Genomic DNA, 21,780 nt, shown 5'->3' on the forward strand with positions numbered 1-21,780 from the left:
TGCAGTGAACATGTTTATACATGAATCTTCATTATATAGACCAATCCACTTGTTTCTAATGACAGGTCTCTTAATGGGGGTTACTGTAGGTCTAAGGGAAGCCAGCTTTTCAGACTCCAGTTTCAGGTCTTTTAGAAGCATTGCCCCGGCCCTCAGGCCCCCTGTGTCATGACTCTCAGGAGAACCTGGTGGCTGGTGTTGGCCGGCAGAGACCATGACCCCAGCCCAACAAGCTGTGAGAGATCAACAGCAAAAGAAACTCCACAGCCTTGCGGTAGAAGCAGTTGCCAGCAAACCCTGACTGACTCAGAATTGCTAAACTGGGCCTTGGTGAGCAATTTCAGTGATGAAATACAGAAAAGTGAATGGTAAATGAACAGGAAATTTATGGAACTGGATGTGCCCAGTGACCTCACCTCTCCCCTTCAGGGTGACCTCACATGGCCTTGCCCTGTCCCAGGCCTGCTGAGTGTCCCAAGCTTGGGGCTTAGCTATCTCCCCGAAGCCTTTGCTCTTCCTGTCTGGGAACCCAGGACTATTGTAAACCTTGATATGTCACTCCTTCTCCCAGGGACTTTGAGAGGCTGCTGGCCCAGCTGAGAGGGCCCACAGTGCCCATGTGTCAGGTTCTGTTTCTGTTTTCATGGAGACACTGAGACAACCCCTCTCCCGCAAACTCCCTTCATGGGCACTGCCTTCATGGAGGCTCTTCTGTCTGGGTCCCGACAGGCGAGGTACTTCATGATGCAGCAGAACTACTCAGAGGCCCTGGAGGTGGTGAACCAGATCACCGTGACTTCAAGGAGCTTCCTGCCAGCCCTCATCCTGAAGATGCAGCTGTTCCTAGCTCGGCAGGACTGGGAGCAGACAGTAGAAATGGGACATAGGTGAGCTACTGTACCTTTCCAAGCCAAGGGCACTCACACGTATCTTACCATCTCATGGGATGGGGAGGCAGGAGAACAACACAGGTAAATATCGCCCATAGAGGAACTGGGAATTGTGCTATGGCCAAATTGGGAGGAGGAGGAGAGAGATGATGGGTGCAAGCAAATGAAATACTCATCATAACGTGAGGCTGGGAGCTGTGGCTGTGACGTACTCGTCATAACGTGAGGCTGGGAGCTGTGGCTGTGACGTACTCGTCATAACGTGAGGCTGGGAGCTGTGGCTGTGACGTACTCGTCATAACGTGAGGCTGGGAGCTGTGGCTGTGACGTACTCGTCATAACGTGAGGCTGGGAGCTGTGGCTGTGACGTACTCGTCATAACGTGAGGCTGGGAGCTGTGGCTGTGACGTACTCGTCATAACGTGAGGCTGGGAGCTGTGGCTGTAGCTGTGACCTGCTATGGCTAAATCAGGAAACCGGGCTTATTGTTTAGAAGAGACAAGGAAGGACCCATCAAAAGAACGAAAATTTCTATTTTATATCATGAAATCTATATGATATTTGTATTCTAATTTATTAATTTATGCCTTTTTTGTTTTTTTGAAAGTCTTGCTCTGTTGCCTAGGCTGGAGTGCAGTGGCATAATCACAGTTCACTGCAGCCTCGAACTCCTGGGCTCAAGTGATGCTCCCACCTCAGCCTCTCAAGAAGCTAGGACTATAGGCAAACACCCCTCACTTGCACTTCAGATCTTAGTCACATGGCCACACTTAAGCTGCAAAGGGAAGCTGAGAAATGTAGTCTTTATTCTGAGCAGCTTGTTCCTGGCTAATCTGGGAGTTCAATCGTTAAAAGAAGTTAGGACAATCAGAAGTCGCCAACACACCATCTCAGCCTTGCCTATCAATACTCTCAATTCTTGTGCCTCCTCTTCCTCCTTCAGAATCCTAGAAAAAGATGAAAGCAATATTGATGCTTGCCAAATTCTAGCTGTGCATGAGCTTGCAAGAGAAGGAAATATGACCACAGGAAGTTATTTGAAGACTCAGAAGGTGGGCCTTGAAACAGAATCAAGGAGGAACCCCTCATCACCTGTGCCCCTGACGCAAAGCCCCTGTAGGGAGCCCCTGGATCTCAGCTCCCCTGCCCCACCTCTGTACCCGCTGCCAAGGAGGCCTGCTCTGGTCTGACTCTTTGGGTCATGTAGTTTGGGGGTCAGGCAGCATTAGGCAGTGAGACTGATGCTTGGCTCTGCCATGTGTTACGTGTGGAAGCCTAGGCAGGTGTCCCACCTGGATAAACCTCAGGCTTCCTGTTTGTAAAGTGACGTAATTTCACACAGCGGCGAGGTTGTTAGAGGGACTAAACGTGACAAGAAGTGGGAGAGTTGGGAGCAGTAATTCCACCAGTGCTAACTGCCGGTAGAGGTCATAGCAGTGTCCCCACATCAGGCCGTGCCGTTTTATTTAGGGGTAGTTGGAATTGCCCGGGCACTGGCTGGGTAATACCTGGCCGCAAACATGCTCCTGAGTCTCGTAGTTTTCCAAAGAAACTGAAAATAGTCCTCAAATGCAGTCAGAAACACCTACAATTCTTAGTGAAACCTCAGTGCCAGACAGGTTATCATTTTCAAAAAGAGGTGTGGCTTTAGCCAAAGCATTGCTTTAGTGAAATACAGTGCCTCAGTGGAGAGCATGGGAAACCAAGCATCTCTAAGGAGGAGTCATGTGGGAAGGGGAAGCTTCTGGTTCCTTCTGCATAGCTCTGAGACTGGGTTTTGTGGGATGGGGTGAGGTAGAAGGGAGAGTCCGTATTTAGGAGGAACCCACCAAAAGGGCCCCAGCCCTTTTCATCTCTGGGAAGGAATAAGAGAATAGGACTCTCCTCAGCTCGCTGTGACCCCAGAGCCCCAAGCAGGCCTTCCTGGGGCCTGAAAGTTAATCTCAGGGGCAGACTTAGCACCTACCTAACTGGAGTTTAGCATTAGCCCCTCCTTCACTCCCACCTCAGACCTTGGCTGGCTATCCAGTTCTGATTTTGTTCATACTTACTGAACAGAGTGGACCCATAACCATGCTGGGTTTCGCTCTTGGCACTTCTCTGCATCTGGGAACTAAGAATTCCTTACTCCTGTGTGGGGAGTGGGAAAGAACCTAAACTTTGGAGTCTGTCAGTGACCAATTGCTCAACCCTTCTGACCTTTCCTGTGTTGGACAGGGAAGTTTGGATAGTTACACTGACTTACATTTGACTCATGTCAAAATGGAGCAAAGGCTTCTGGGCCAGCATGGTTAGTTTGTGCTGGCCTGGCAGGCTGCACGTGGCCACAGTGAGGACTAGCTGCTGGCTCTGCCTGGCTGGGTCCGAGAGCACAGGCTCAGGATCAGGGCCATTCTGTGGGTTAGCCCTGCTCTATAAGGAGGGGTCAGAAAAAAGAAAAGACAAATTCAGGAACAGAGGGACAGTGCCAGCTCTGGGTGAATAGTGTTCCCAGGAGCTCCACCTACGGGCCTTTGAAGTAATTCTGATGCCTGGGCCCCTCTAGTCCACTGGAATCTGCATTTCTGGGGGGGTTGCGCCGGGGCATGGGTGTTTTTTAAATCTCCCAGCCAACGCTACTGTGCAGCCAGGGTTGAGAACCACGCCCAAATCTGACTTTGCACCTTGCATGTTGACATTCTGTTTTGTCCCCACAGGCTACCAATCACGTTCGAAATCTGATTAAGGCACTAAAGACAAGGGAGCCCCCAAATCCAAGCCTCCATCTTAAAAAAATTCTTGTGGTTAGCCGACTGGTAAGAAGGTTTTTTTCTGGTTCTGAAATGGTGCTTCTCCCTGCTTCCCTCAGTGGAGGCCTGTGCTCCCCCAGGAAGCTCCTTGAGTGCCTTGCCCCTCCCTTCTGGCTCAAACGTGTCCTTTCAGGGTAGTGGCTCATAGCCTACTTGCCTCTGGCTGATAACTGTGACATGTGAACTCTGTGTCCTTAGCCTAGGCGCCCCTCAGAGGTGCCATGAAGATCGGGGAGATGGGGTCTGACAGTGCTTTTAGAGTGGGCTGTGCCTTTTTTAGGGAAAGTGGGTGATACCACAGTGTAGCAGCAGAGCCACGCCCAGCTCCAGCCTCCAGTGCCTGGGCACCCAGCTCCCATATTCTTTTCCGTGGAAGTGACCTGGGAATGGCCTGCCCAGACCTCTCAAGCATCAGGAAAGGTCCAGCTAGACCAGGTTGCCAACAAATCTGTGTCTCTTTCAGACCCTTCAGCCCCAAAGCAAGATTGACTAGAAGTAGTTGCTGTAAGAATGAAGGCAGCTCTGGGACCTCAGGAGCCAGGACTGTGGAGTTGTGTCCACCAAGACACAACTCTCCCTCTGTGTGTCTGATTCTCTCTGCCTTGTTCTCCACACGTGGCAGGGAACATGGCTGATGGCAGCCTTTGGGGCCACTTCTTAATACTGAACACAAAGAAGTTCTTTCATTCAGCTTCAATTTTTGAAAAACCTCTTGGTGAATCCTTAGACCAATTACTGTGGCCAGACAGGGGATAGGTCCCTCAGAGGACCCTGTGGCTAGAGGCAGGTTCCACAGATGTGGCCAGTGAGAGGTTCCCTGGGAGCCAGTCAGCTCCACAGACCCAGCTGCCCAGACAGAGTACCTCTTGGGCTCTCCTGAGCCTACCCAGCCGTGCCTGCCAAAGTGTCCCCCATTTCTGACATGACCTTGCTCATCCAGGCTGGACTGACTGGTCTCCCCATTCCCATCTTCCTGTTGTTGCGGTGTGGAAGTCACCAGATGATTCTAGGGCTAGTGTGTAGTTTCATCAAGCGCACCTTCATGGCCACCCCCTTCTATGCCCATGTGGCCGTAGAACTGGGCTATCTCTTCATCCTGAAGAACCAAGTGAAAGAGGCCTTGCTGTGGTACTCAGAGGCCATGAAACTGGACAGTGACGGCATGGCTGCTTTGGCAGGTGTATGCAGGCGGGGCAGGGCTCGGAATGGGTGTTGGGAGCCAAACCGGGTGGCTTCCATGGGTCCAGGCGAGACGTGCTGGAAAGCATTCTTCTTGGAGGGTGCGTGCGTTTAAGGGTGCAGTGTACGATGGAGTGTCTTTCTGGGAATGCACAAGTATAGATGTAAGAGGCACAGGAATCCTCAGAGGTATGGTCAGAGTCACTCTGATCTCCAGCAGACCTCCGATGTCTGTCTACACTCTGACTCCTCCGGAAGACTGACAGGCTGAACCTTACACTCCGCAGACCCTGCCTCTTCTCAGGCTGCCCAGGCCAACGTTGCAGACAGCTACTCACCATCAATCCCCACATGCAGAGCTTCTAGATTCGCCTCTGTAGACCCTCCTCCAGGGCCCTGAGCTGAAAGAACACCAAAAAGAGTGGTTCTGAGTTACATATTTCCCTGTCTGTCCAGGTACTTTTTAAAATCCTTTCTATACATGTCAGATGAACTTTCTACAGCGCCATTTTCATTTTACACATTTTTTAAAACCCCCTACTCCATGGTCTGTGGTGAATTCTGAAACAGCAGTGTTTGGTTTGGGTTGAGGAAGTTGTGTGGTGCAGCGCTCGAGGCAGGCCGGCTCTTACAGCTCTGAGTAACTGTGTGTTTGGGGCCAAATCACTTCTTTCTAAACTCCAGGCTCCTCGTCTGCACAGTTCAGTTGTCAGAGCGGTTGATCTTGACCTTCTGGTTCCACACGTCAGGCTGACCTCCTCAGATCCCTGCTTTCCCTCTGACCCCAACTCCCAAGAAAATAATGAAAGATATATTTAAAGGGTAATGAGCCAGGCATAATGGCTCACACCTGTAATCCCAACACATTGGGAGGCTGAGGCGGGTAGGTCATTTGAGGTCAGGAATTTGAGACCAGCCTGGCTAACATGGTGAAACCCCATCTCTACTAAAAACACAAAAAAATTAGCCAGGTGTGGTGGTGGGCACCTGTAATCCCAGCTAATTGGGAGGCTGAGGCAGGAGAATCACTTGAACCTGGGAGGCAGAGGTTGCAGTGAGCCGAGATGGCAGCACTGCACTCCAGCCTGGGCCACAGAGTGAGACTCCACCTCAAAAAAACGAAAGCGAGTCCATTGCAGCCCTAGAAACAAAAAAGTACCTTCTGTGGACCAGAAGCATTGGAGATTTCTAGAAGATGGAAGGCAAATAGCACCAAATACATGGGAATTCCAAGCAGATCTAGAAACCCATCAGCTAACATAGGCAGAGATGGGTTAGCTAATGAATTTAGTAAAGACTTTACCAGCTTTCCCCAAAGAGTTCCAGGCAGAACCAAAACTGGAAAACAGGAGCTCAGGGTCACCAGAGGCTGAGTGTGAAAGCATGCCACGGGCAGTAAGAGCAATCACAGGAGGATGACTGGAACCGAGCTCCAGCCAGAGGCTAGAATCCAGGAGGTGTGTGTTGGGTGTTGGGGCAGGAGGGAGAGGAGCAGAGCTCTGGATGATTTCCCACCATCACCAGCGACACGAAGGACAAAAGGACTTGGCTGCTCAGCACAGAAGCAAAATTCCCTAGAATGTTCCTCCACCAGGTTGAGTCCTTCTCTACTTCCTCCTTCAAGGGGGAGAGCCCCAGTGGTTAGCCAGAGGAAAGTCCGCCAGTCAGGACGTCTGTGCCACTCTCCCCGCCCAAGCCGAGCCCACTCGTGTGTTCCGGAGTTACCGGAGTTCTCTCTCCATGCTGTCTGGCGAAGTCAGTGACCTTAGTGTGTGAAATGTGCCTAGCTGCTGACCCCCATCATTCTAGTACCTTCTTTACAAATCTGCCAGCGGTCTGAAAGATGAGCAAGTGGAGCCTGCAGAGCAGTAGCCTCTAAGGAGCAGAGTTAAGGCGAGTACAGAATAGACTTTTCCTCCCGAAATTCCTTCAGTTTGGAGAGGCTATTGTGTCAATAAGTAAAGAATATGCTACCGTGAAAAAGGTACAGGAATAAAAAAGAGTTGCCAAAAAGCAAAAATATCATTGCAAAAAAATTTCATAGATGGGCCAAAGAGTGGGGTGGATTAGGAAGATCACCGAAGGTGGTGATTAGGAAGACAGTCAAGAATAGACATACCAAAGTAGCCGAGAAGTATCTGTAGACATAGAAGAGCTTGCTTCAAACAGGTGAGATTTGACCTCCCAACGTCAAAACATTTCGCTAAACCACAGCAATTAAGTCCCTTTGAGGCCAGCGCTGACTGGAATAAGAACTAGATAAATGGGAAGTAACAGGCCTTATTTCAAACTGATAGGTTGTTCGGTAACTCCTAGTTAGACACCCTGCTATCCATTATGAAAAAGAAAGATAAGCTCTTATCTTGCACCACACTTGAAAATAAATTTCAGATGAATTAAGTATTAAACATAAAAATTAAATGAAATGTGAGTTTTTCTGGAGATTGTAAACCTAACTCCAAACTTGGAAGCTGCAGAGTTTGGCTTTGTGGCTCTACGTGGAAAAAAAAAAAAAAAAAAAAGAAACTGCAAAGGAAAATATTTTACCAATTTGACTATATACAAGCTAATTATTACATGTCAAGTTACCGTAAAAATACAGGGTAAATGGCAAACTAATAGAAAACACTTGCAACAAAGGGTTAATAAAACATAAAGAGAAAAAAACCACCCCTGCCAAAAAAAAAACAGGCAGGCTCTGAACAGAAAATTCACAGTAGAAAGGAAGAGGCTCCTGGAAATATGAACAGATTGTTCATTCTCCCTGATAGTTAAACAGGTGTTGAATAAAAACTAGTTAGTTTTCTGTTGCAGACTGGCAAACATTAAAGCACGTCTGAGGTTATGAAGAAAGGACATTCAAATTCTTGATGGTGATATCCGTTCAGGCATCTTTGAGGGCAAGTTGGCCTTATCTGTCAGCATTTTAAATACGTGTGCCCTATTACCCATCAGCTCTCCCTCAGGCATTTGAGCATATGTAAATGTTCATCACAGCATTGCAGTATATAAATGCCAGAAACAAAGTACATGTGAAATCAGATGTCCTTCAGTAGGGCCAGAGTTAAACTTACATCCACAGTGACATATTACGTTAACATCAAAGAGAATGGAGTAGGTTTGTGTGAAGAGATGGGAATACAACTATCATATACAAAGTTTACAAAAAAGCAGATTGTGGCTGGGCACGGTGGCTCTCGCCTGTAATCCTAGCACTTTGGGAGGCCGAGACAAGTAGATCACCTGAGGTCAAACCAAAGCCAGCTTGGCCAACACGGTGAAACCTCGTCTCTTCTAAAAATACAAAACTTAGAATTGGCTGAACTTGGGGGCAGAGGTTGCAGTAAGCCGAGATCGTGCCACGTTATTCCAGCCTGGGTGAAAGAGCGAAACTCCATCTCAAAAAAAAAAAAAAAGCAGATTGTAGGGTGGTACGTGTGAGATGTGATCCCCTTTGTGTATGTGTGTTTTTAAGCCCATGGGTATGCTCACATGTGTACATGTAAGTGTATACGTCTGAGGTGTCTGTACAGAGGTAACGTGTAAGTATGTAGAAAAGCGTTTGAAGGAATGTACCTCAGATTGTTCCTAGTGGTTATCTCTAGAGAGAGGCATTGTTAAAGCCAGAACGTGAGCCAGGGTGTTTCCTGTACTGCCTTAGGATTTGAATTCTTGATCCTTGTTTTGTCCCACTTGCAGGGATCATCTGGTGTCATATCTTAGAAGGCCGCCTGGAAGAAGCTGAGCAGCAGCTGGAATTCCTGAAGGAGGTGCAGCAGTCCCTTGGGAAGTCTAAGGTCAGAGCTCCCTGGGGGCATGGGTTGCTCCAGGATGATGTCCCCTGCTGTCCTCCCACCCCCAGTTTCCAAAAGCAGCCAAGGTGGCCTGGACCTTCACTTTGCCCCTGCCTCCCAACTCTGCCCAGGTTGGCATTGCTGGTCCTCTCTTCCACAGGTGCTGCTTTTCCTCCAAGCCCTCCTGACGTCCAAAAAGCACAAGGGGGAGCAAGAGGCCACAGCGCTCCTGAAAGAGGCTGTAGAGCTTCACTTCTCCAGCATGCGAGACCTCCCTCTTGGCTCTGAGTACTTTGAAAAGCTGGACCCCCACTTCTTGGTCTGCACTGCTAAGGAGTACTTGCTCTTCTGCCCCAAACAGGTTAGGGGAAGGCCTGTCTTCACGGTGGGGATCCAGAGTACAGGTTTGGATGGTGCCCACCTGAAGGGCAGAGACAAGGACCTTACTTGGCCAGTCACAAGTAAGGATGGGGTGAGGCTTGGGCAGCTGGGAAGCCCAGTGCTTTTCAAACTCAAGCGTACAGCTCACAGGTCGCCTGGAAGGTTGTTCCAGTGCAGATTCTGATTCTATAGGGGGTCTAAAACCCTGCATCTCTAACAAGCTCCCAAGTGACACTGATGCTGCTGGTCCAGGACCACACTTGGAGGAACAGGGCACAGGCCCACGGCCCCGCCTTTGTCCCAGACAAGAACTTGGCCTCCTTTTCCGCAGGAGCCCCCTAAGAAGTATGTTAGGCTTGACCTGTTTGTCCTGCTCTTCCAGCCAGTCAGCATTCTTTGTGAGCAAGGATAACATTTTTATACATCTTAATACTCCCCCAGTGCCTTGTCATGAGTCATGCAGCAAATATTTCTTGCGTGCACTAACATGCCTGACACCCGTCTAGGTACCAGGCACACAACAGCGAACAGAGCGAGGTTCCCATTCTCTGGGGCTCATGCTCTATGATGATACAGAGGTTAATAAATAAGTGTGGAATAAAGCAAAATTCCTTCCCTGACAGTGTTTTCTGAGAGCTCCACGAGTCTCTCTTAGAATAGGGCAAACCTACCCCCACCTCCACCACCATGTTCCTGCGGCCCAGGTTTCCAGGCCAGATCGTGTCTCCACTTCTTCAACAAGTCGCTGTGATCTTGAATCCTGTAGTCAAAGCAGCACCAGCCCTCATCGACCCCTGTATTTGATGGCTCAGGTCAGGTATTATTCAGGTGGGCGGGGGGGGTCCTGACAGCCAGGTGGGCCTTGCAAGTACCTGATGGAGCTTTGTGTCCATAGGCTCCTTGCCTGGGATGGATACCACACACACACACACACACACACCCCACACCACACACATACACACACACACCCCACACCACACACACACACCCCACACATACACACCACACACACACACATCCCACACACACACACCACACATACACACCACACACACCCACACCCCACACACCCCACACACACACACCACCCACACCACACATACACACCACACACACCCACACCCCACACACCCCACACACACACACCACCCACACCACACATACACACCACACACACCCACACCCCACACACACACACACACCCCCCACACCACACACACACACCCCACACCACACACACACACACCCCACACATACACACCACACACACACATCCCACACACACACACCACACACACACATCCCACACACACACACCACACACACCCACACCCCACACACCCCACACACACACACCACCCACACCACACATACACACCACACACACCCACACCCCACACACCCCACACACACACACCACCCACACCACACATACACACCACACACACCCACACCCCACACACACACACACACCCCCCACACCACACACACACACCCCACACCACACACACACACCCCACACATACACACCACACACACACATCCCACACACACACACCACACATACACACCACACACACCCACACCCCACACACCCCACACACACACACCACACACACCCACACCCCACACACCCCACACACACACACCACCCACACCACACATACACACCACACACACCCACACCCCACACACACACACACCCCACACCACACACACACACACACCCCCCACACCACACACACACACACCCACACCCCACACACACACACCACACACACACCACACACCACACATACACACTACACACACATACTCCATACACCCCACACACCACACACACATACTCCATACACCCCACACACACACCATACACACAAACATACCCCACACACCACACACACACATACTATACACCACACACACACCACACACCACACATACACACCACACACACACCCCACATACACACACCACACATACACACACACCATAGACACACCACACACACATGCTCCACACACCCCCCACACCCCACACACACAGCACACACACTACACATACCATACACACCACACACACACACCCCACACACCACACACACACATACCACACACCCCACACAAACCCCACACACACACACCCCACACCACACACACACCACACACACGTGCATGCACGCACACACCATGCACACGCACACTGATGCACAGGCACATGCCCCTACAGGCCTGCCTATTCCCAGCCTCTATCCCCTAGTGAGCTTCCTGACCTCTCACCAGCAGGGGTCTCTCCCACCCAGGCCTTTGTGGATTTCCTAACTTGATCTGTGCAGGTAATAGTTATTGAATTTCTTCTGAGATACAGTAGTACCAAAAATAGGCAAAAGTTCCCTCATGGAGCTTGCATTCTAGTAAGGGGAAACTGACAACTCAGTGCAGGCTCCATGAGGGAGCACATGGTGCTTTTTGCTAGAACGTGATAGTGCTGTGGAAGCAGGTAAAGCAGGGAGTGATGCCAGGGTGGCAGGGTTGCCGTGGTGAAAGGTATCCAGAAAGACCCTGTGGAGAAGTGAGAACCTGTTCCGTCAGGCCCTCAGAGCCTCCAGGAGCCCTTTCACCTTCTCCCATCTCAAGGCCCAGACCCTGGAGAGGGAGGGGAGGAGCGGGAAATCCTGCCATGGTGCTCATTGTCCTCTCTGACACAGAGCCCTCCCTGAAGTACTGTCTCCCTGTGGCCTCTCACTGCATCCTACCTGCCTACAAACCAGGCTGATCTCTGGTGTTCTAGGGGTGTCCAAGGGGATCAGAATACTGTGGCCATGTGTCTGTCTGCTGGCACTGCATCATGTGGGTTTCCCGCTGCCGAGAGCTCTCCTGTCTTCATCCTTGGTCCTCCCTATGTTCATTTGGGTGCCAGGTTTCCCCACAGCTTCAGGGTATCCAGGATACAAGGCCAGGGTGAGAGGACTTCCCCTGGGTGCTGGCATTTGCCAGTAGATTTGGGCCCAAAGCAAGGTCTCCAGCTGCGTAAGTTGCCACGGTGACCTCTTCACATTTCCACAGCACGTAGGGAGGAGCGGGGAAGCTTGGGACCCAGAAGCAGGTTTTCCTTACCCACCAGGTTATGGATCCCAAGTAGAAGCTGTTGAGAGACCTGACTGCAAGGGAAGAAAGTGCCCCTACCAACCCACCACACCCCACTCCTAAGCTGCTGCCACCACCCTATAAGTGCCAGCCTGTGCAGGGAGGCCCTTCAGCCCCCAAGTGCCAGGGAGTTCAGCATTGAAGCTCAGGAACCTAATGGACCTGGACATAAATACCAACTTTGTCCCTTCCAAGCTGAGTGGCTTACATCTCACTGGAGCCCAGGTTCCACATCTGAAAAACAAGAACAGCAGCACCAGCCTTGCAGGACTGGGCAGGTCGTCAGTCAGACTTTCTAAAGTGCTTCGCAAGTGTCGAGCACAGAGCTAACGGTTGCTGTGACTACTAGGTTTTGTTCCTCTTTTAGGTGTGGGAATTGAGACTGAATGTGTTCCCCTGAGCTTCTGGATGGAGCAGTGAAGTGACTTAGCTATCTCCCTGAGGGTTACAGAGACAAGAAGGGCATTACACTGAGGTTTGAGCTTTCTGGCTTTTGTCCAAGTCAAGGAAACAACTGTGTCGTTTTAATTTTAGAATGGACCCCTGAATGAAGCGAACAAAATTGGCTAAAATATTCAACTTTGGATATTTCTGGGGAAGAGGACATGTAAAATTCATCTGCCTGTGCATGTCAGGCCTTAGGAGTCCCTGGGAAGCCCTCATGTAGGGGTCTGTGTACTCTTTCTAGGAGAGCTGGAGAATGCCCAGGGCACCCTGCAGCGTTGCCTGGAGCTGGACCCCACCTCCATGGATGCCCATCTCCTCATGTGCCAGATCTACTTGGCTCAGGGCAACTTTGGCATGTGCTTCCACTGCTTAGAGCTGGGTGTCAGCCACAACTTTCAGGTGGGTGTCCTGTCCTCCTCTCCGCATCCTCAAGCCCAGCTAGCTGCAGACCTTGTTTGCTTCGGAGAGTAGCCTCGGGGGCTAGTTGTGTCCAACAGACCTTTCTGCTGGTCCAAAGGAGGGGTAGCCCCGGTGGGCTCCTGAGGCTTTCTCTGACCTGGCGGCTGTGAGCAGCAGTAACAGCAGAGTGAACTGGAGCCTTGCGCTGTGCTGTACTCCTAGGTCCGAGATCACCCACTCTACCACCTCATAAAGGCCTGGGCTCTCAACAAGGCTGGAGACTATCCAGAGGCCATAAAGACACTGAAAATGGTCATCAAATTGCCAGCCCTGAAGAAGGAAGAAGGCAGGAAGCTCCTCGGGCCCTCTGTGCAGCCCAGCCAGCGGGCATTCATCTTACTGGAACTGGTGGAGGCCCTCAGGCTGAATGGGGAGCTGGTAAAAAATGCCATGCTCTCTTCCCTGGTGATTGGGGCACAGTGGAGGCCCAGGGCAGGCCCAGGAACCAGCTTCTTTGATTCCGCCCAGTGCCTACTTGTGCATCAAGTGGAAGGTCTGTTTGACTCCCATGTTTTAGCACGAGGCCACCGAGGTCATGCAGGACACCATCAGTGAGTTCAGCGGCACGCCGGAGGAGAACCGCATCACCGTTGCCAATGTGGACTTGGTCCTGAGCAAGGGCAATGTGGACGTGGCGCTGAACCTGCTGAGGAGCATCACATCCAAGCAGTCCTGCTACATGGAAGCCAGAGAGAAGATGGCCAACGTCTACCTGCAGACCCGCAGAGACAGGCACCTCTACATCAATGCTACTGCTGAGCGCCGCAGGCAGCATAGTGTCAGCTCCTTCTCTGATGGTATCGCAGGGAGTGTTTCCTTCCGATGGCGTTTCTTCAACCTGGGTCTCCAGAATGTGTCCTTGGAGTGTAGTGGATAAATGAACGGAATCGTCCCTGGGTTACCATTTGAACATGAAAGGCCAGTAAGCCCTGCTCGTGGATGAGTTCTGAGGATGCCGAAGTGAATTGGCCCTGAACCCTGCTTGCCTCCCCCTCACCCGTTTGCACTCCTGCTTGGTAGGAGACTGTGGGCCTGGTTCTCAGAGCAGACACACTGAAGCTCCAAGCTGCCGTCTTTGTATGATTTGGTGTTGGCACCTCCAAGGCACCTTCCTCGTCCCTTTCTTCTGGCAGAGCTTCCTCTAAGCAATTTAAAGTGGGCGCTGGGGGTGCTGAGGGAGTAGGGAAGGCTCTCCAGCAGTGGAAACCAGTAAACAGTATAGAGGCACAGCCAGAGTGGAGTTTTAGAAAGAGTGACGTGGAGAGGGAACTGGAGGGATAGGGGTGGAGTGAGGGGAACTGGAGGGATAGGGGTGGAGTGAGAGGAACAGGTGGAGGGCTTGGCCATGGCCTAACTGCAGAGATGGGTGTGGGGAGCCTGACTCAGGTAGCAAGTTCAGTGCCTCGTGCACAGGGGCCTTTCTGTACAGATTGGTTGGTGAATGTATAAATGTCAGCCAGAATCAGTGGGAAGGAAGTGAAGGAGATGACTTCAGAAACAGGAGGGGTGTGTGAGCCTGAGATAAGCTTTCGGTTACTCTTGCTTGCAGTGAGCTCTGTGAACATCTGCCCGGCCCCCACACCAGCCTGCTGCTGGGCGATGCTTTCATGAGCATTCTGGAGGTGAGTGAGAGGCCTCACAACCTTGCCAAGTGGCCCCCAGGCTCACTTCTCCCGTGGGAGAGAAGAGAAGATCCAAAGACACTTTTTCCACCAGCCCGAGAAGGCCCTGGAGGTCTATGATGAAGCCTATAGTCAGAACCCACGGGACGCCTCCCTGGCCAGCAGAATTGGGCAAGCTTATGTGAAGGCCCCCCAGTATACTGAGGTCAGGCTGGGCTGGGGCGGGGAGGGGTGGGGAGGGCCACCTTCCACAGGGAAGGTGGAGGACGGTGCGTGACTGGGGAGCTCTGGATGGGAGGAGAGTGGCTGAGTTTCCGCTCAGCTCCTTGCTGAATGGGGCACCGAGGGAAGAACTCAGCAACTTTCTGCCGCCAGCCACACCTGCTCCAGCTGAGGCTTACACCCTGTGCCAGCTGAGAGGAGCGCCTTTTCACCCTCAGCTTCTGTGTTCAGGAGGGGCACACTGGCGTGGTGGCTGCTGAGGGAAACATGGTGTCGGGCACCGAAGCGCAGAGCCAGACCAGAGGCTAATATTTATTGTTTGCACTAAGGCAGCTGAGTATTACGAGGCTGCTCAGAAGATTAATGGACAGGACCTTCTGTGCTGTGATCTGCCTGAACTGCCCCTGAAGTTAAAGAGGCCAGTAAAGCAGAAGCCGTTTTGAAGCAGGCGCTGGAACATGCCGTTGGTGAGGCAGCATTCTAGCTCGTTGCTAGCATCGGGAGCAGGCGTACTCCTCCCCCACTCCCCGTTAGCTGGAATCCTGAGTCCAGCCCTCCCCACCCACCCAGCTTCCCTGGAGCCAGTGAGCTAACACTCATTTGAGTTTCCATTTCACGGTCCAAGACATCCCATCCATGATGAATGATGTTAAGTGCTTGCTTTTGCTGGCAAAGGTTTACAAGAGCCAAAAAAAAGAAGCTGTGATAGAAACTTTGGAAAAGGTAATTGATAAGTGGACTCAAGCTCTTTATTTGCCATCTGCCGATGAGGGCTGAAGGAGGGAGGAGAGACCTGTAGGTCTGGAAGGCCCCGACCTCTTCCTTAGAAAAGGGCCTAGGTTAGGCCGGAGGCAGTGGCTCACACCTGTAATCCCAGCACTTTGGGAGGCAGAGGCGGGCGGATCACCTAGGGTCAGGAATTCGAGACCAGCCTGACCAATATGGTGAAACCCCGTCTCTACCAAAAATACAAAATTAGCCAGGCGTGGTATCGCAGGCCTGTAGTCCCAGCTACTTGGGAGGCTGAGGCATGAGAATCACTTGCACCCGGGAGGTAGAGGTTGCAGTGAGCCAAGATCGCGCCATTGCACTCCAGCCTGGGCAACAAGAGCTGAACTCCGTCTCAAACAAACAGACAAAAACACCTACACTTATTTTCCCATCTTGGTTCATTCAGTGGTGGTACACTAACACGCTCTGAGCTGGGCTGGGCTGGGGAAGGCAGGAAGTAAGAGTGCCTTTGTCCTCAGGGGTGACAGTAGAGATAATGACGATGACAATGACAGTAGTTCCTGCTTTTGGTTACCTTCTGTGCTACAGTTCTCTAGGCTTTTTGCTTTCTGATTGAATAATCATGGTAGCCCTTTGTGATAAGCACTGTGACAGTCCCATGTAACAGACAAGTCTCTAGGAGGTTGAAGAATGTGCTCAAAGTGAGCTTCAGTTGTGTTAGTCTGTGTTCTGTTGGCTTATACCAGAATACTTGAAACTGGGTAATTTATAAATGTCCTAGAGTTCTGGAGGCGGAGAAGTCCAAGGTGGAGGGGCCACATCTGGTGAGATCCTTCCTGCTTGGGGGAAGGGGACTCTGTAAAGACTGCAGTGCAGGGCATCATGTGGTGGGCAGGGGTGCCGGGCGTGCTAAGATGCTCGCTCCAGCCTCTCACCCTCTTCTTATGAAGCCACCCATTCATCCATGAGTGCTTTCATCCATTTATGAGGGCAGGTGCCTCATGATCCAGCCACCTCTCAAAGACCCCAGCTTTCAGTGCCGCCACATTGGGGATGAAGTTCCCAGCATGTGACATTTGGGGGCGCGTTCAAACCACAGCAACAGTCGTGTTGCTTATCAGCAGGGATAGGATTTTGTTGCGTGCACATCATAGAAGGTACTTTCACACACCCAGATGGTATGGCTGACCTCACACCTGGGCTACTGGCCTAGCCTACTGCTCTGAGGCTGCAAACCTACACAGCACGTTACTCTGCTGAATACTGCAGGCAGTCATAGCATCGGGAGAAGTGTCTGTGTATCTAAACATAGCTGAACATAGAAAATAGACCCGAAGATACAGCATTGTAATTGTATGGAACCAGCATCCTATATGCGGTCTGTCATTGACTGAAGTGATGGAGCTGAGGTCTGAGCGAGGTCTGGCCTGTCGTAGTGCGTGTCCCTCTGATCCCAGAGCCCCCGGCCACTCCTTTCACATCTTCCTCTCTTTTTTCCCCCAGGCCTCAAACTTGTTCCTAGAGGGTGCGCTCTCATTCTAGAGGAAGAGCCCACTCCCTGACTCCTTGAGCGGAGTCACCCCCTTCTTTACCGCTGGATTCCCATTGCTCTTTTCGGCCCTTGGGGAGCCAAGTGCTGACTGCTACCCACGTCCTGCAGCTTAGCCCTGGCATCATGGTTCTCCTCCTGCCCTGGTGTTCTCTGCTTACTCACCTGGTCATTTTGTGTGGTAAATATTTGTGGATACGTCCTCAAATTCCCAGCAGGACAGCATACAGAACAAGCAGTCTACTGTGTGCCTTGAGCGCCTGCTGTGTGCTAGTTCTAGCCTGTAGTGCAGCGAAGTGAAACAAGGCGGGCTAAGTTTTGTCTGAGTACCTTCGCTTCCACTCCCCAGAGGCAGCGCCAGCTTCCCTCATGTGCACTCAGCCAGTGGCTTTGCCTATTCAGAGTGACCCAGATTTGCCCAAGGGCACTTAAGATGTCATTTTTCATACTTCTGGCTCTGAATTAAGAGCTTGGGGCTTCCTGTGAGCTGGTGTGTCAGGCTCTGAGTTTCTGACCCTGGCTTGATCGGTTTCCCAAGGGCTTGGACCTCCAGTCTCGGATACTGAAAGGAATTCCACTGGAGCAACCAGAAATGATCCCTTCCCAGAAGCAACTGGCAGCCTCTATCTGCATCCAGTTTGCGGAGCACTACCTGGCAGAGAAAGAGTATGACAAGGCGGTGCGGTCTTATAAGGATGCCCTCTCCTATTTGCCCACTGACAATAAGGTGAGTGGCCCTCAAAGCAAGAGGCTGCTTTCTCTCTCAGGGCACAATCTTTGCAGAGCTCCCTGACCAGGTGCTTGGGGCAGTTCCTTCTCCATTCTTCCTGAGGAGTCACAGATATGATGGGCATGGGAGGCCAGCTAGCAGTGGCCCCTGGGGTCAGGTGCCTGCCTCTGCTGACCCGGGGCCTTGCCTGCAGCAGCCCTTGGAGCAAGATCTCACCTTGGAAAGCCAAATATGGAGGGTGAAGTGGGGAAGACATTGCTGAAAGTCACATTAGTCTGACAGCTTCAAGTCCCCTTTGGAGGTGGGGAGATGAGGGTTGTAGCTGCCAGGGCACTTTGGGTCCGAAGTGCAGGCTGAGCTTCCGAGAGGGTCTAGAGTTGTGAGGGAGGTGTGGCTCCAGGTAAGGGAACCATATTTGGAATTCAAGCTGACACAGTAGATGAAGAGCTTAGTGACAGATCATTCGTTCATTTAATACTCACTCATTTAACAGATACCTAATGTAATATGTGCCAGGCTCTGGACACACATTGGGGCAAGGCTTGGTCACTGCCCACAGACTACCTTTGGGCAAGAGCATGTAGATGACAGCACAGGCAGCACTAATGCCATGCGGTACGTGCTGGCAAGGTGATGCAGGGCACCACGGGAACTTGAAGGAATGGTACCTACCCCAGGGTCTGGGGCAAGAGGCTCTCAGACCAGTGAGACCATAGTTGAAGCTGAAGGATGAGTGTGTTAGCTTGGCCTAACTTTCAGAGGTTAGTAAGACGCAGGGCATGACTGGAGAACTGGGTAGGAGAAGCGGAGGGCCAGAGGCCTTCACTCGGGGAGTTTGAGACATATGTTGAAGGCAGAGCTGATGGAAGTGGGTATGAGGGAAAGAGCTGTCAAGGACAATCCAGGGGTTTCCCGTGGTGTTGCTTAGTTAATTATGTCTGGCCTTATCCCAGGTGTTGCTAGAGCTGGCTCAGCTCCATCTGCTCCAGGGGCACCTGGACCTGTGTGAGCAGCACTGTGCCACCCTAATGCAGACTGATGAGAACTATAAGACCGCTGCTGTGGTAGGCAGCCCCAGTACCCACCCCCTCCCTCCCTCTCTCCCCGGGGTCCCTGGGACCAGGTGTGGGCTGCTTCCTAGCCCCATAGCCTCAGATGTCTCACTGACACACCTCTGAGGAGCTGTCAGACAGAGAGGACTCAGTGCTGTACCTACGCTGCCCTTTAGCAGGAAGGGGTGGGCTGGCTGGCAGTGGGCAACATCAACCTTCTGGGCCAGTCTAAGGTGGGGTGAGGTTGATTCACTCCAGTGGAAGCCATATCCACTGTGGGTGGCGGCAAGGGCAGGACAGGTTCCTGGGGAAAAGCTCTCCCCAGTCCTGCCTGTCTGCTCCCTGTCATTCAGACTTCCTCCAGGGCTGGCCCAGGAGCAGAAGCTGAGCCCCTGCAGAGCAAGGAGGGGTCCTCATCTCTACCTCTGCTGCCTGGCAGTTCTCAGAATGGGTGGAGAGGCTTCCCCTGTAGGTGGTCAAAACGCCCCACTGGTCTCTACCCCTGGCCTCACCTTCCCACATCCATCCTCAACCCAACTCTCCTTGCCCCCCACCTGGGGAAGTCCTCACCTTCTGGGTGGGGGCCTGAGGAACTCTCAGGTTTCTCCTGTGGCAGCTTCTCCCAAGGCCTAGGGAGGCTGCCTCACAAGTCCTTTTCTACCTTCCCTTCTTAGCACCATCACCCCCATGCTCTCCATCTCCCCCTATACCCATGCAAGCTGCCACTGTTGGGAAATCTGGAGCCTTGTGTGTTTTCTGATAGCTGATGGCTGACCTGATGTTTAGAAAGCGGGAACATGATGCAGCCATCAATCAATCTCTACCACCAAATCTTGGAGAAAGCACCAGGTAATTCCGCCCATGGAGACTGCCTGCATCAGTTCCCTCTGAGCAAAAGCTGCTCTCCCAGAGAAGGGTGGGCCCTCTCCCTCCTTCCTGACTGGGCAGAGGAAGCCCCTTCCTCCCTGATTGTTCCAGAGAAGCAGGAAACTGATAAAGGCCCAATGGAACGTGCCGGCCCTTCCCTAGTCCAAGGGGCCAGTTCCGGATCTCAAGGACTTGGCACTGGACCTAGGACAGCCTGTCTGTCCCCAAGTCACAGCCCCTGGGGCTCGACACAGTCCTCTTTTGAGGTCACAGCCACCTGGAGGGGACTAGAAATTCTCCTGTTACATAGCTTCATCCCCATTCACTGCAGTGTAAAACTGCCTCTTGCTGGGGAAAGGGGCCAGACCTGAGGCTCAGGCTGGAGCTCTGGGAGGCACATGGCAGTGTGCTCATAGGCCCAGCAGATCACCGTGGTGAGGAGTATGGGTCCTGGGGCCAGGCTGCCTGGGTCTGAGTCCTGATCTAACACTTATTGGTTATGTAACTTTCGTTAAATTACTTCTCTGTGTCTCAGTGACCTCATCTGTAAAACAGATACAGTAAGAGTGCCCACCTAATCTTGCAGTTAATATATAGGTGAAACTCTTAATGCCAGTACGACGTAAGTGCTATATAAGTGTAGCTGCTATTCTTTATTAATGTTAAGCATTATTATTATTCTTTACGCAATTCTGGAGACCAGTGGAGACTCCAGCTGTTGGCATGTCCCTGCCAGCCCAGATGGGCAGTATCTCTTGGCCCCTCCTAGGGGCCCAGCACCCCCACATGATATAGCTACTGGGTGTCTCAGTTTGGAGATGTCTGTCTCTTATTTTAGACAATTTTTTGGTATTGAATAAATTAATTGATCTGCTAAGAGGTGGTAAACTTGAAGACATTCCTGCCTTCTTTGAATTGGCCAAGAAGATATCCAGCCGGGTGCCTTTGGAACCAGGGTTCAACTACTGCAGAGGTATCTACTGCTGGTGAGTTGGGTGTGGCGTGCTGAGGGCAGCGGTGTAGGAGCCCTGCTGGCAGCCAGGCTAGGCCTTGCTCTGCACAAAGGGAACAGAAATTCTGTCTCCAGGATACCTGGGCCCAGCAAGTGAGGGCCCACAGGGGCGGGGGTGCAACCTTCGGAAGTCAGGGAGAGCCTGCAGCCTCTGGGTGGAGGCCAGGTGAGGGCCACTTGTGTAGGCCACTGGCCTGCATCTGACACCCAGGTCCGACGCCCCTGTCTCCTCCAGGGGAGCTGGGAAACCAGCGATCCAGCCTGTGTATTGTGCAGACTCACAAAGTGGCCCTTGTATATCCCTGTCCTGTCTGGGCCTCAGTTTCCCTCAGTGATTCTTGGCGTTTTCTCCACTACAGGCACACAGGGCAGCCCAACGAAGCCTTCAAGTCCCTGAACAAGGCTCGCAAGGACAGCACTTGGGGCCAGAGCGCCGTCTGCCACATGGCGCAGATCTGTCTGAACCCAGACAGAGAGGTTGTGGGCGGAGAGGCTTTTGAGAACCAGGAGGCCGAGATCAAGTAAGGGTGCGTCAGGGTAGGGACGGAACCCTGGGGAAATTAGGGAGAGTCTGCAGCCCCTGGGTGGAAGCCGGGTGAGGGCCACAGGGGCAGGCCACTGGCCTGCATCTGACACCCGGGTCTAATACCTGCAGCTACACGGAGAAAAAGGAGTTGGAGCAGCAGGGTGTGAGCACTGCCGAGAAACTGCTGTGTGAGTTTCACCCACACTCAGCCTCCAGCCAGACCCAGCTGCAGCTGCTGCAGGGCCTCTGCTGGCTGGCCACCAGGGAGAAGGCTAACATAGAGGCTGCGCTGGGCAGCTTCCTCCAGATAGCGCAGGCTGAGGTGTGGCTGGTGGGGACTGGAGGGAGTGGGTAGACGGTGGGGCAGAGGCTGACCGCCAAAG

The 21,780-nt window shown here is 52.1% G+C and overlaps 1 protein-coding gene across 1 annotated transcript in view; it reads left to right on the forward strand.

Annotated features, from left to right (window-relative positions):
- TTC21A (tetratricopeptide repeat domain 21A) overlaps positions 1-21,780 on the forward strand; it is a 29,391-nt gene that overhangs the window by 6,097 nt on the left and 1,514 nt on the right. The window contains 23 exon segments of the mRNA XM_035277978.3: positions 730-887; positions 1,834-1,942; positions 3,587-3,693; positions 4,673-4,857; positions 8,558-8,655; positions 8,813-9,012; positions 9,732-9,826; positions 9,829-9,861; positions 12,868-13,025; positions 13,248-13,463; positions 13,603-13,863; positions 14,639-14,707; positions 14,802-14,912; positions 15,259-15,346; positions 15,349-15,396; positions 15,555-15,652; positions 17,749-17,937; positions 18,894-19,004; positions 19,756-19,800; positions 19,802-19,841; positions 20,698-20,845; positions 21,231-21,392; positions 21,527-21,719. Of these exon segments, the coding sequence (XP_035133869.3) occupies positions 730-887; positions 1,834-1,942; positions 3,587-3,693; positions 4,673-4,857; positions 8,558-8,655; positions 8,813-9,012; positions 9,732-9,826; positions 9,829-9,861; positions 12,868-13,025; positions 13,248-13,463; positions 13,603-13,863; positions 14,639-14,707; positions 14,802-14,912; positions 15,259-15,346; positions 15,349-15,396; positions 15,555-15,652; positions 17,749-17,937; positions 18,894-19,004; positions 19,756-19,800; positions 19,802-19,841; positions 20,698-20,845; positions 21,231-21,392; positions 21,527-21,719 (2,922 nt within the window).

This window comes from Callithrix jacchus, chromosome 17, assembly GCF_049354715.1.
Source record: "Callithrix jacchus isolate 240 chromosome 17, calJac240_pri, whole genome shotgun sequence".
Taxonomy (NCBI): Eukaryota; Metazoa; Chordata; class Mammalia; order Primates; family Cebidae; genus Callithrix; species Callithrix jacchus.